At 37.8% G+C, this 15,203-nt stretch overlaps 1 protein-coding gene across 34 annotated transcripts in view; it reads left to right on the top strand.

Annotated features, from left to right (window-relative positions):
• Nucleotides 1–15,203, top strand: part of PTPRD (protein tyrosine phosphatase receptor type D) — a 1,372,973-nt gene that overhangs the window by 1,177,251 nt on the left and 180,519 nt on the right. For all 34 annotated transcript variants that reach the window (XM_078436828.2, XM_078436827.2, XM_078436819.2 and 31 more), the window contains 2 exons: nt 16–285; nt 3,218–3,799. In XM_078436828.2, coding sequence (XP_078292954.2) covers nt 16–285; nt 3,218–3,799 — 852 coding nt within the window. The remainder of the gene's footprint in view (nt 1–15; nt 286–3,217; nt 3,800–15,203) is intronic.

Here is a 15,203-nt window from a genome sequence, read left to right as displayed (position 1 = left end):
TGTGTTTTGTTCCAGTTCGCCGTGTCCCACCAAGATTCTCTATCCCACCTACTAATCATGAAATCATGCCAGGTGGAAGTGTTAATATCACCTGTGTGGCCGTGGGGTCACCAATGCCTTATGTGAAGTGGATGTTGGGGGCAGAAGATCTGACACCTGAAGATGATATGCCAATAGGAAGAAATGTACTGGAACTGAATGATGTAAGACAGTCAGCAAACTACACCTGTGTTGCCATGTCAACACTAGGTGTCATTGAAGCAATAGCACAGATCACTGTCAAAGGTATGCTCAATGGTTCTTGCTTTGAGGGTCTGGGTATACTCAACTCACCTGACTAATGTCTTCACAAAGTCTATCCTTGGAATTCTAAAAGGAATCAATTCATCATTCAGTATTTCAGATGCCAAAGTCTAATCATATCTATGGTACCATATAGGATACACATGTCTAGCTAGGTAGGCAGATTCTCCATTAAAAGGATTGACAGCCTAAGTAATGATAGTCGTCAAAATATTTAACAATAGGCTGGGCCCATGCACTAGCCAGGCAGAATGAGGAATGTTAAATGCAGTCAACCGTTTTGATAGAACTGATGCATACAGGTTTCATATTAATCCAGAATCCTGGTAAGAGTGACATGATAGATGGGCGCCTGGGTGGCTCAGTTGGTTAAGCAACTGACTTCGGCTCAGGTCATGATCTCATGGTTTGTGGGTTCGAGCCCCATGCCGGGCTCTGTGCTGACAGCTCCGAGACTGGAGCCTGCTTCAGATTCTGTGTCTCCCTCTCTCTCTTTTCCTCCCCTGCTCATTCTCTGTCTCTCTCTGTCTCTCAAAAATAAATAAACATGAAAAAAAATTTTCAAGAGTCACATGATAGAAAAAGCCAAAGAAGTATTAATAAATGCTCAAATCCATGCAGACAAAAGAAAAAGAAAGATAAACAGTTAAATCAATGTGGTCTAATAATAGATGTTTTAAATTTTTGATGGTTCCTATCACAAAAATCAAAATGTAAGTGGCATTATATTCTATTTTAAATTTATCTCTTACCTTCTGTGCATGAAGTGCTCAAGAAATGTTATTTTCTTTAAATGAATGCACTAAATATAACTAAAGTTCTATATTCCACAAATATTTTTGAAACAAAGAAAACAGAAGTGTGTAAGCCACTAATCGGTTTTTATCAGTGTTTGTAGAATTCTACAACACTTTTGCAAAAAAGGGAAGACTGAAGATGCCTGGGTTCTTGCAGAAGTCTGGAGCTATTGCAAAAATGAACACAAATTGTCTTTGCTTTCCAGGAAGTATGATCCTAAAAAAAGTCACGCACATGTTATAATTGGTGTCATACCCTCACCAAGAATATATATCAAATATATGCCATATTAAAGCAATAATGCCATGAGAACAAAGATACACATCAGTGTCAACATTTAGTCATTTAAAAATAGTGACATTGTATTGCCTATCCTTAACTGTACTAAGCATACTCACACTTCTCCATACATTATAGACACAAAACCTATACTGTACAGTAAATGTGACAGAAAAACTAATGTCTAAGTATCAGTAAACACAGTTTTAATTAGCAATATTTTCACTTGCCTGAATAATTCAGAAAGACATCTAGGGAAAATTTGGATCATCTACTCTTTTGAAAAATTCCCATCCAGAATATTTAAACAAATATCTTTTTATTATTTTCAGTAAAATCCCTTGGCCAAATATTATCATGCTAGAGTTCTTAGAGTAAAATGCAAACATTGAATCACCTCTCCTATAATAACTATTTCAGCTTTAAATATTTGAAGGTTTAGTGAAGACCTTCAAGAATTTAAAATCAGGAGTCACATAAACGAAATTCTTGTTCAATTTCTTATCTTTGTTTTCCTGACTCTTGCCATTCCTTACCCTCCACACCTCAAAAGTAAATAAACATAAGGGTAAATCTTGAAGGCAAAAAGTAAATCAAAACAAAAAGAACAACTGGAAGATAGTGACTGACTCATTCATTCAGTTAGGCATTCATTTGCTTAACACTGCTGGGCTTAGGTATTGAGGATACAGCAATATTCAAGTACAAGTTTACTACTCTTAAAAAGCTGCCATTGTACTTGAGTATTGTACTTTTTGCCTTTATGTTGACAAGGGAAAAGGGTACTAAAAGGCTAATCATCTGAGTGTTATATCCTAAGCTTTTTCCAAAATGTTAGCTAATGGGATTGTCCTTTCTCCCCTACTAAAAATACCTTTCAAAATCATTCTCCAGAGTGATATGCTTAAGTATGAGGTCACCAGTGTGGATGGTTTGTATTGTTAATCAGTAGCATTTTGAGTGGGGTTCTTCTGCTAAATGTCAAGAATTGGAGCTCTAAAAGATGGATTTAATTACGAATATTTGCCAGGTAGCTATAATTTCAGATATTATTGGTATTGAGTATAGAATACATATTATGACCAAAACTGCTTTAAAAAGTTATTTGTGAATGTACTGTAATTTAGTTAAGCATTTTTAAATATTAACTAAAAAACCTGAATTTGAAATTAATCAATTTAAATTTACTATTCTTTCTTAAAACTCTTGGTTAGGTTATATTACTATATGTAAAAAAATAATAATCTATGCCTTACAACTGGAAAACAATATGGATATTATTCTTCCATAGCAATTTAATGCCATTTCAATATATTCCAAATTGTGTTCTTTTCAATGTTGGTATTTAGTTATATCATTTATTTCTTGAAGCAAGGGGCTAATTGGCCAAGGTCATGGTTATAATAATAGTAATAATTGCAACTAATGTTTTTTGAGGGTGCTGGATACATTATAAGAGCATTACTGGAGTACCTCATTAGTCTTTCCAGCAAACCCATGAAACAGTTCACCAACTGTACCATACAAGTTCAGTGATACAGTTTTTCCTATTTCTCACATGAGAAAACTAAAGCAAAGAAGAGTCTATGCAGTGCATCCAGGATCACATAGCTAATAAGTGATGGACGTGGATACAAGCCCCAAAATACAGTGCTGTAATGTGCTTCTAGTAAAATTTGTCCCCTATGCATCTGTCCTACACATGTAGAAAACTATCTTTTGTTTTAATTTATTCTTCAGTAGATACATAATTCTGTCATTCCAGTAGTAGAGTTTATAGATCTTTTTAACACCTTAGATATGGTGGATACTTACTGTCCCTTTTTCTCCCCCTAAGCCTTACCCAAACCTCCAGGAACGCCCGTAGTGACCGAGAGCACAGCCACAAGCATCACATTGACGTGGGACTCTGGGAACCCTGAGCCTGTCTCTTACTACATCATTCAGCATAAACCTAAAAATTCTGAGGAACCTTACAAAGAAATTGATGGGGTGGCGACCACACGCTACAGTGTCGCTGGACTAAGTCCCTACTCGGATTATGAATTCAGGGTTGTTGCTGTTAATAACATTGGGCGGGGACCTCCCAGTGAGCCTGTGCTAACACAGACCTCAGAACAAGCACCATCCAGTGCCCCACGGGATGTCCAGGCGCGGATGTTGAGTTCAACCACCATTTTGGTACAGTGGAAAGAGCCTGAGGAGCCAAATGGACAGATCCAAGGATACAGAGTTTATTATACAATGGATCCCACACAGCATGTCAACAACTGGATGAAGCATAATGTAGCTGACAGCCAAATCACTACTATTGGCAACTTAGTGCCCCAGAAAACATATTCTGTCAAAGTTCTGGCTTTTACCTCAATTGGAGATGGTCCTCTTTCAAGTGACATACAAGTCATCACTCAGACAGGAGGTAAGTCTGGTTTGGATGGGGAGTAGGGAAGGAGGAGAGGAGTTGGTGCCAAGATGTGTGAATGGTGAACAGAGAAAGAACAAAGTGAATGTGAATTTTAATTTTGGAGACTTATAGTTTCTAAATGAGAGGTTAAGATAAGGCATCTGGAAAGAAACAGGCATGGACACCTGAAAGACTAAATAAAGTTTTAAGTAGAGGGATGCATTTAGCATATTTTTATTTTATTTTTTTATAATTTGTACCTAAACGGCTTGAAGATTTTTCTGCGTGAGATAGATGAATGCATCCTCCATGCAGCATTTTGGAAACAGGACTGTGGTGCTTTATAGTAGTGACTCTGATGGAATACTTTTACAAAATTATTTAACTTGTGAAAGATTGGATGGCTCAAGATAAGGTTAAAAATAAAGTCATTTGCCAGGGGGTCTTGGACATTTAAATGTCTTATAAATATAAGAAAGGAAGCTACCCACTAAACATAATCTCCTAAGGGTTTTTTTTTTTCTTTGTATGACTTCATAGATAGAGAAAGACAGTTATCAAGATCTGAGATCAAACTTTGGGACCTCATTGACTCATTTTATTGGGCATTAGAGTAGACATCAAACTATTTTGTGGAAAAACACTCGGCCCTTTCAGTGGTTTTATTTTCATAAGCAGATATTAAACCTCTCTGGTCTTTGATTCAAAGTGATCAATTTTGCCTTGGCTTGGGAATATGACATAACAGCTGTCTTCTAAAGTTTATTCTTGACCATCTGAGAGCTATTAATTTGGCTTCTTATTGCGCTGATGCCTTATAACTTGTGTCCATCTGAGTGTTTTGGCAGCATGCCATTGGTTTGTTCCGAGACTCTACATAGAAACTATATTTTTGGAGATAGTAGCTATAATCTGTAGGCGTAACTCATTGGTAATCTTGGAAATGATTTTTTTTCAGGTGTCAAAACTAGATAAACCTATGTTTAACCACTGAGTTGTCTTCATGTTTCATGCTTTATGAATCATATGACTCAATGTGTTTACTTATTTTCCCTGGCTACTAGAGATCTCAGAACATATTTATAGCCTGTCTGGCTTTGTTTTATTTTTATTCTGTTATTTGGTTCTCACTGGTTTGTTCATAGATTTATTATTTTCTCTAATAATATGAAAGATAACTAAAATAATACACTTTATCACAGTTATACCTAAAAACATTCATATGTCTTCCCTACTTGGCTCTTGCAGTTTTGTATTTATTTACTATATTAATATACAGAAAAAAACACTAGATTATTTTTCCACATTATTTTTCCTCTCATTGGAATATGTAGAAAACAGAAAAACACTAGATTATTTTTTCCACATTATTTTTCCTCTCATTGGAATATGTATAAATCTGTGATTCTTCTTCTTTTTGTTAACTAAAGCTGGTCAACTGTTATGAGATTGTTTTTTACTGCACTATTTTAGCAGCTCCATGGCCATTTAGAGATAAAATACACAAGAAGAACATATACCCATGCATCACCTTTAATTTTTCTGATTTTTAATGGTGATATTTTAAAAAAAATCTCTGGTCTTGGAGTAATGTAACCAGAGTTTGAATGCCAGTCTATCAGTTTTAGCTCTATAACCTGGGACAAGTTACTTCATTTCTCTGAACGTATTTTCTTATCTAAAATAATAATGACCTGGGGCGCCTACGTGGCTCAGTCGGTTAAGCATCCCACTCTTGATTTTAGCTCAGGTCAGGGTGTCACAGTTGTGCATTTGAGCCCTGCACCAGGCTCTATCTACCCTGACAGCACGGAGCCTGCTTGGGATTCTCTCTGTCTCCCTCTCTCTGCCCCTTCCCTCCTTGTGTGCTCATCCTCTCTCTTTCAAAATAAGTAAATAAACTTTAGAAAATAAAATAATAACCACCATTGGAGTTTAGAGGTTGTATTTGGTCTAGGGCTGCTGTAACGAAATACCACAGACTGGGTCGCTTAAACAACAGGAATTTACTGTCTCTCCGTTCTAGAGGCTAAAAGTCTGAGATCAAGATGTCCATAGAATTGGTTCTTTCTGAGAGCTGCGAGGGGGCTTCCAGGTCTCTCTCCTAGCTTCTGGTGCTTTGCTAGCAATCTTGGCTGCTCCTTGCCTTGTAGAGGCATAAACCTTATCTCTGCCAGCATTGTCACATCAAGTTCTCCTTGTGTGTGTGTCTCTGTGTCCAGATTTCCCCTTTGTAAGGATTCTTGTCATATGGATTAGGGCTCAACCTAGTGACCTCACCTTAAACAATTACATCTGCAACAATCTTATTTCCAAATAAGGTCACATTCTGAGGGTTAGAAATTCAACATATGAATTTTGGGGGGATACGCTTCAACCCTTAACAGGGGTATAGATTAGGTAATGGATAGAAACATTACATAACTTAATAAATAATATATAATCATCCTCATAATGAAAACAACGAACATATGCCAGGCACTTTTCTATGTACTCTTAATGTATCAATTTTACTACCCAATTAGGTAGATGTGGAATTATCCCACTTGCCAATAAGTGAATTGAGAATTGACGAAGATTTAGGAACTTGTTTTGGGGTCATAAGGTTGGTAAGTGGGAAAGCAGAGTTTATTACTATTTTTTATTTTTTGGGGGGAGAAGCAGAATTTAAACCCAGGCACCCTAGCTACTTTAAGGCATTATTACTTTTAAAATAATAATTTGGTTTTTTTTGATAGTTTTAGTGCCTGCTAGATGTGTGTGCCAACCAGTTGCTCAGTAAATAAATAGAGGCAGGAAACATATATTCACTTACTCCTGTCTTTATTTAAGAATTATATGTAATTTACTTCTGAAATACTTGAGGTGAATATTAGATTATCCCAGTGCAAAACTATTTATATGTAAAAATATTTAGATGTAAAAAAAAATATTTAGATGTTAAAAAAATAAACTTATCTGAAAGTAATGAAAGGAATACTTCCTTTCACGGGTTATTATAATTGATCACTAAATTTGGTTCTAAATTTTCTAACTACAAAATTAAGCAGAAATCTATAATGTTTTATAACTTTTTTTCTGATATGAGGAAGATTTAGCTATCTAAGATACCAAATAGTTCCTGAAACTAAATTTCAATCAAAACATCAGAATCCTTGGGAATCATGAGAATCCTTATATTCAGAACACAGAGAAGACAGACAATAATGACTTTGGTCACAATTTTCTGAAATATCTAGACTGATGTTTAAATAGACCATATTTTGGTTTTCTATGTCCCTAAGGGACATAATATAACATGAGTTACTGTGATCCAGGGACTCTGAACTCTGGATGAATGGGTTACAGATGCATTAGAATAGTCGTTCCCAATGTCTAACTATTTTTACATGATTTCCAAGAACTTTGTGTAATGGTTGTACTTTTCATACCTATTGATTGAGAAGATATGTAATGACATAATGACTAGTGCCTGCCAAGATCAATAGGCTAGGAAAACCTTCCAAAATAGCACAATGATTTGATCTGTTCCCTAGGTTTAATTAACAAAGGCCATTTGATGTTGGTGGACACCTGCCAAATACAGTGATGTTAGTTCTAATATAATTAATGCTGAGCTGCTCCTTTTTTTCTTGCTGACTAGCTATTTCTTAGGATCATAGCTGGGCAAAAACATAAAATCATTATGAAATATTATTTTAGAGAGGTTATATAAAACTTAAGGATATTATTTTCACTGCAATTTTATCTTTCCCAAACCTATGAAAATTTACTGATTTATATGTATGAATCCCTCAAGTATATTTTAATTTCATATGTACAAATATATAAACTTCTATGTCTACTATATCTGAAAGATGCTTGTCATATTTCCTTATCTTTAATTCCCTGGCACTAATAATCCTATTTTTGTTTAAAATCAGACTCTTAAGAAACAGTGTTTAGTAACAAACTGAGTTTAAGAGGAAAGTTATCTATCACTTTTGATCGCATCTAAGATTATTGTTACACATATTGATATAAACAGAGGATTGATATAAATTTATGTATTTCTGATAATATAGAAAATCAAAATATAATCTATTTTATAGTTAATAATATTTCCCCTTAATAGTGATATTCATATAGTTGATAATATTAAGTAATCTTTAGATGGCTTTAAATATGAACATATTTTGCTTAAAATAATTATTTTCTAGAAACACCGATTAATCTTCCAATTTTTTCATAGCTTTAACTTCTTACATTACAGTCACTTGCCACTAGTTCACCTTGAAAATATGGAGAATGCGGTATATGGCCATTGTCTAGGGAAGAATTTATGTTGTGCTAGAAGATTTCCACTATTAGAATACACATTTTGGAAAGATGACTTTTTATATAGTTTTCTTGTATAGGTAATTACAACAAGAACAAACAGTAATTATACTACATAAAAGAAGTGCAAATAAAACTGTGATAGAGAATGTAGTAAATTATATCTCAAACCTAATACACCAAAATGTTGCCTGATGTTCATGCTACTTGTAGGCTTTCTAAATCTGTTAAATCTTAATGTCTTTTTCATTTTTTAGAAAACACATCTGACCTCTGATTTTTCTGTGCATTTAATTGATTCTTGGGAAAAGTCTACTGATTTATATGTGTATATCTTATTAGTAGAGGTCTTTCGAAGGAGAAGAATTATGTATATTTACTAAATAAATACGGAGTAGTCACAACTTTAAACTTTTTCAAGAAGCAAATTCTACTCCAAATTCTGGGCATTGTAAAAATGTTATTAAAAAACTATGACATTTAGAGAGATTATGTTTTAGGTTTCCAGAACTTAGTAAATCATGTCATTAATATATGTTAGCAGGCCTGAATAAGCAAACTAGAAAAAGACTGATTTCCAATTGCTGAAGTTATGAGCCCAATTTAAATGCTTTCTTAAAATAGTTTCTGCAAAGGAGCTAAAAGGAGTCCAGGAGCTCTTGCCGTAAATACAATTATAATAAAATTTTACTTTTTATTATTGATGTTTAATGACAATTGATAAGATTTGTGCAGGCGTTTGTGTATTAAATACTTATTTTATCAATGATATATTTTTAGCAATTACAAATCAGACTCTTTTTTTTTAATTTTTTTTTTAACATTTTATTTATTTTTGAGACAGGGAGAGACAGAGCATGAACAGGGGAGGGTCAGAGAGAGGGAGGCACAGAATCTGAAACAGGCTCCAGGCTCTGAGCTGTCAGCACAGAGCCTGACGCGGGGCTCAAACTCATGGACCGTGAGATCATGACCTGAGCCGAAGTCGGACGCTCAACCAACTGAGCCACCCAGGCGCCCCCAGACTCTTTGTTTTAAAGTTTGTTTTGTGGCAGTTCCGGAAGATGGCGTAGGAGGACGCAGGGCTCACAACGCGTCCTGCCGATCACTTAGATTCCACCTACACCTGCCTAAAGAACCCAGAAAACCGCCAGAGGATTAGCAGAAGGGAGTCTCCGGAGTCAAGCGCAGACTAGAGGCCCACGGAAGAGGGTAGGAAGGGCGGTGAGGCGGTGCGCGCTCCACGGACTGGCGGGAGGGAGCCGGGGCGGAGGGGCGGCTCGCCGGCCAAGCAGAGCCCCTGAGTCTGGCTGGCAAAAGCGGAGGGGCCGGACAGACTGTGTTCCGACAGCAAGCGCGACTTAGCGTCTGGGAGGTCATAAGTTAACAGCTCTGCTCGGAAAGCGGGAAGGCTGGAGGACAAAGGGAGGGAGAGCTGCTGAGCCCCCGGACGGCAGAGCTCAGCTTGGCGGGGAACAAAGGCGCCAGCGCCATCTCCCCCGCCCATCCCCCAGCCAAAATCCCAAAGGGAACCAGTTCCTGCCAGGGAACTTGCTCGCTCCGCGCAAACACCCAACTCTGTGCTTCTGCAGAGCCAAACCTCCGGCAGCGGATCTGACTCCCTCCCGCTGCCACAGGGCTCCTCCTGAAGTGGATCACCTAAGGAGAAGCGAGCTAAGCCTGCCCCTCCAGCCCCCGTGCACCTTGCCTACCCACCCCAGCTAATACGCCAGATCCCCAGCAACACAAGCCTGGCAGTGTGCAAGTAGCCCAGACGGGACACGCCACCCCACAGTGAATCCCGCCCCTAGGAGAGGGGAAGAGAAGGCACACACCAGTCTGACTGTGGCCCCAGCAGTGGGCTGGGGGCAGACATCGGGTCGGACTGTGGCCCCGCCCACTAACTCCAGTTATACACCACAGCACAGGGGAAGTGCACTGCAGGTCCTCACCACGCCAGGGACTCTCCAAAATGACCAAACGGAAGAATTCCCCTCAGAAGAATCTCCAGGAAATAACAACAGCTAATGAACTGATCAAAAAGGATTTAAATAATATAACAGAAAGTGAATTTAGAATAATAGTCATAAAATTAATCGCTGGGCTTGAAAACAGTATACAGGACAGCAGAGAATCTCTTGCCACAAAGATCGAGGGACTAAGGAACAGTCACGAGGAGTTGAAAAACGCTTTAAACGAAATGCAAAACAAAATGGAATCCACGATGGCTCGGCTTGAAGAGGCAGAGGAGAGAATAGGTGAACTAGAAGATAAAGTTATGGAGAAAGAGGAAGCTAAAAGAAAGAGAGATAAAAAAATCCAGGAGTATGAGGGGAAAATTAGAGAACTAAGTGATACACTAAAAAAAAATAATATACGCATAATTGGTATCCCAGAGGAGGAAGAGAGAGGGAAAGGTGCTGAAGGGGTACTTGAACAAATTATAGCTGAGAACTTCCCTGAACTGGGGAAGGAAAAAGGCATTGAAATCCAAGAGGCACAGAGAACTCCTTTCAGACGTAACTTGAATCGATCTTCTGCACGACATATCATAGTGAAACTGGCAAAATACAAGGATAAAGAGAAAATTCTGAAAGCAGCAAGGGATAAACGTGCCCTCACATATAAAGGGAGACCTATAAGACTCGTGACTGATCTCTCCTTTGAAACTTGGCAGGCCAGAAAGGCTTGGCACGATATCTACAGTGTGCTAAACAGAAAAAATATGCAGCCGAGAATCCTTTATCCAGCAAGTCTGTCATTTAGAATAGAAGGAGAGATAAAGGTCTTCCCAAACAAACAAAAACTGAAGGAATTTGTCACCACGAAACCAGCCCTACAAGAGATCCTAAGGGGGATCCTGTGAGACAAAGTACCAGAGACATCACTACAAGCATAAAACATACAGACATCACAATGACTCTAAACCCGTATCTTTCTATAATAACACTGAATGTAAATGGATTAAATGCGCCAACTAAAAGACATAGGGTATCAGAATGGATAAAAAAACAAGACCCATCTATTTGCTGTCTACAAGAGACTCATTTTAGATCTGAGGACACCTTTAGATTGAGAGTGAGGGGATGGAGAACTATTTATCATGCTCCTGGAAGCCAAAAGAAAGCTGGAGTAGCCATACTTATATCAGACAAACTAGACTTTAAATTAAAGGCTGTAACAAGAGATGAAGAAGGGCATTATATAATAATCACAGGGTCTATCCACCAGGAAGAGCTAACTATTATAAATGTCTATGCGCCAAATACCCGAGCCCCCAGATATATAAAACAATTACTCATAAACATAAGCAACCTTATTGATAAGAATGTGGTCATTGCAGGGGACTTTAACACCCCACTTACAGAAATGGATAGATCATCTAGACACACAGTCAATAAAGAAACAAGGGCCCTGAATGATACATTGGATCAGATGGACTTGACAGATATATTTAGAACTCTGCATCCCAAAGCAACAGAATATACTTTCTTCTCGAGTGCACATGGAACATTCTCCAAGATAGATCATATACTGGGTCACAAAACAGCCCTTCATAAGTTTACAAGAATTGAAATTATACCATGCATACTTTCAGACCACAATGCTATGAAGCTTGAAATCAACCACAGGAAAAAGTCTGGAAAACCTCCAAAAGCATGGAGGTTAAAGAACACCCTACTAACGAATGAGTGGGTCAACCAGGCAATTAGAGAAGAAATTAAAATATACATGGAAACAAACGAAAATGAAAATACAACAATCCAAACGCTTTGGGATGCAGCGAAGGCAGTCCTGAGAGGAAAATACATTGCAATCCAGGCCTATCTCAAGAAACAAGAAAAATCCCAAATACAAAATCTAACAGCACACCTAAAGGAAATAGAAGCAGAACAGCAAAGGCAGCCTAAACCCAGCAGAAGAAGAGAAATAATAAAGATCAGAGCAGAAATAAACAATATAGAATCTAAAAAAACTGTAGAGCAGATCAACGAAACCAAGAGTTGGTTTTTTGAAAAAATAAACAAAATTGACAAACCCCTAGCCAGGCTTCTCAAAAAGAAAAGGGAGATGACCCAAATAGATAAAATCATGAATGAAAATGGAATGATTACAACCAATCCCTCAGAGATACAAACAATTTTCAGGGAATACTATGAAAAATTATATGCCAGCAAATTGGACAACCTGGAAGAAATGGACAGATTTCTAAACACCCACACTCTTCCAAAACTCAATCAGGAGGAAATAGAAAGCTTGAACAGACCCATAACCAGCGAAGAAATTGAATCGGTTATCAAAAATCTCCCAACAAATAAGAGTCCAGGACCAGATGGCTTCCCAGGGGAGTTCTACCAGACATTTAAAGCAGAGATAATACCTATCCTTCTCAAGCTATTCCAAGAAATAGAAAGGGAAGGAAAACTTCCAGACTCATTCTATGAAGCCAGTATTACTTTGATTCCTAAACCAGACAGAGACCCAGTAAAAAAAGAGAACTACAGGCCAATATCCCTGATGAATATGGTTGCAAAAATTCTTAATAAGATACTAGCAAATCGAATTCAACAGCATATAAAAAGAATTATTCACCATGATCAAGTGGGATTCATTCCTGGGATGCAGGGCTGGTTCAACATTCGCAAATCGATCAACGTGATACATCACATTAACAAAAAAAAAGAGAAGAACCATATGATCCTGTCAATTGATGCAGAAAAGGCCTTTGACAAAATCCAGCACCCTTTCTTAATAAAAACCCTTGAGAAAGTCGGGATAGAAGGAACATACTTACAGATCATAAAGGCCATTTATGAAAAGCCCACAGCTAACATCATCCTCAACGGGGAAAAACTGAGAGCTTTTTCCCTGAGATCAGGAACACGACAGGGATGCCCACTGTCACCGCTCTTGTTTAACATAGTGCTGGAAGTTCTAGCATCAGCAATCAGACAACAAAAGGAAATCAAAGGCATCAAAATTGGCAAAGATGAAGTCAAGCTTTCGCTTTTTGCAGATGACATGATATTATACATGGAAAATCCGATAGACTCCACCAAAAGTCTGCTAGAACTGATACATGAATTCAGCAAAGTTGCAGGATACAAAATCAATGTGCAGAAATCAGTTGCATTCTTATACACTAACAATGAAGCAACAGAAAGACAAATGAAGAAACTGATCCCATTCACAATTGCACCAAGAAGCATAAAATACCTAGGAATAAATCTAACCAAAGATGTAAAAGATCTGTATGCTGACAACTATAGAAAGCTTATGCAGGTAATTGAAGAAGATATAAAGAAATGGAAAGACATTCCCTGCTCATGGATTGGAAGAATAACTATTGTCAAAATGTCAATACTACCCAAAGCTATCTACACATTCAATGCAATCCCAATCAAAATTGCACCAGCATTCTCGAAACTAGAACAAGCAATCCTAAAATTCATATGGAACCACAAAAGGCCCCGAATAGCCAAAGTAATTTTGAAGAAGAAGACCAAAGCAGGAGGCATCACAATCCCAGACTTTAGCCTCTACTACAAAGCTGTCATCATCAAGTCAGCATGGTATTGGCATAAAAACAGACACATAGACCAATGGAATAGAATAGAAACCCCAGAACTAGACCCACAAACGTATGGCCAACTCATCTTTGACAAAGCAGGAAAGAACATCCAATGGAAAAAAGACAGTCTCTTTAACAAATGGTGCTGGGAGAACTGGACAGCAACATGCAGAAGGTTGAAACTAGACCACTTTCTCACACCATTCACAAAAATAAACTCAAAATGGATAAAGGACCAGAATGTGAGACAGGAAACCATCAAAACCTTAGAGGAGAAAGCAGGAAAAGACCTCTCTGACCTCAGCCGTAGCAATCTCTTACTCGGCACATCCCCAAGGGCAAGGGAATTAAAAGCAAAAGTGAATTACTAGGACCTTATGAAGATAAAAAGCTTCTGCACAGCAAAGGAAACAACCAACAAAACTAAAAGGCAACCAACGGAATGGGAAAAGATATTTGCAAATGACACATCGGACAAAGGGCTAGTATCCAAAATCTATAAAGAGCTCATCAAACTCCACACCCGAAAAACAAATAACCCAGTGAAGAGATGGGCAGAAAACATGAATAGACACTTCTCTAAAGAAGACATCCGGATGGCCAACAGGCACATGAAAAGATGTTCAACGTCGCTCCTTATCAGGGAAATACAAATCAAAACCACACTCAGATATCACCTCACGCCAGTCAGAGTGGCCAAAATGAAGAAATCAGGAGACTATAGATGCTGGAGAGGATGTGGAGAAACAGGAACCCTCTTGCACTGTTGGTGGGAATGCAAATTGGTGCAGCCGCTCTGGAAAGCAGTGTGGAGGTTCCTCAGAAAATTAAAAATAGACCTACCCTATGACCCAGCAATAGCACTGCTAGGAATTTACCCAAGGGATACAGGAGTACTGATGCATAGGGGCACCTGTACCCCAATGTTTATAGCGGCACTCTCAACAATAGCCAAATTATGGAAAGAGCCTAAATGTCCATCAACTGATGAATGGATAAAGAAATTGTGGTTTATATACACAATGGAATACTACGTGGCAATGAGAAAAAATGAAATATGGCCTTTTGTAGCAACATGGATGGAACTGGAGAGTGTGATGCTAAGTGAAATAAGCCATACAGAGAAAGACAGATACCATATGGTTTCACTCTTATGTGGATCCTGAGAAACATAACAGAAACCCATGGGGGAGGGGAAGGAAAAAAAAAAAAAAAAAAAAAGAGGTTAGAGTGGGAGAGAGCCAAAGCATAAGAGACTGTTAAAAACTGAGAACAAACTGAGGGTTGATGGGGGGTGGGAGGGAGGGCAGGGTGGGTGATGGGTATTGAGGAGGGCACCTTTTGGGATGAGCACTGGGTGTTGTATGGAAACCAATTTGACAGTAAATTTCATATATTAAAAAATAAAAAAAAAATAAAAAATAAAAAAAAATAAAGTTTGTTTTGTTTTACCATCACTATAATCCTGGCAGCTGCTTTTATTGTTGTTATAATTTATTAAAATGCTAGATACATTTTAAAATGTGTACC

The sequence above is a fragment of the Panthera onca genome, chromosome D4 (genome assembly GCF_046562875.1).
Source record: "Panthera onca isolate mPanOnc1 chromosome D4, mPanOnc1 haplotype 2, whole genome shotgun sequence".
In the NCBI taxonomy this organism is placed as follows: Eukaryota; Metazoa; Chordata; class Mammalia; order Carnivora; family Felidae; genus Panthera; species Panthera onca.
Note: the sequence above shows the minus strand (reverse complement) of the source record. Positions and strands in the feature narration are given on the sequence as shown.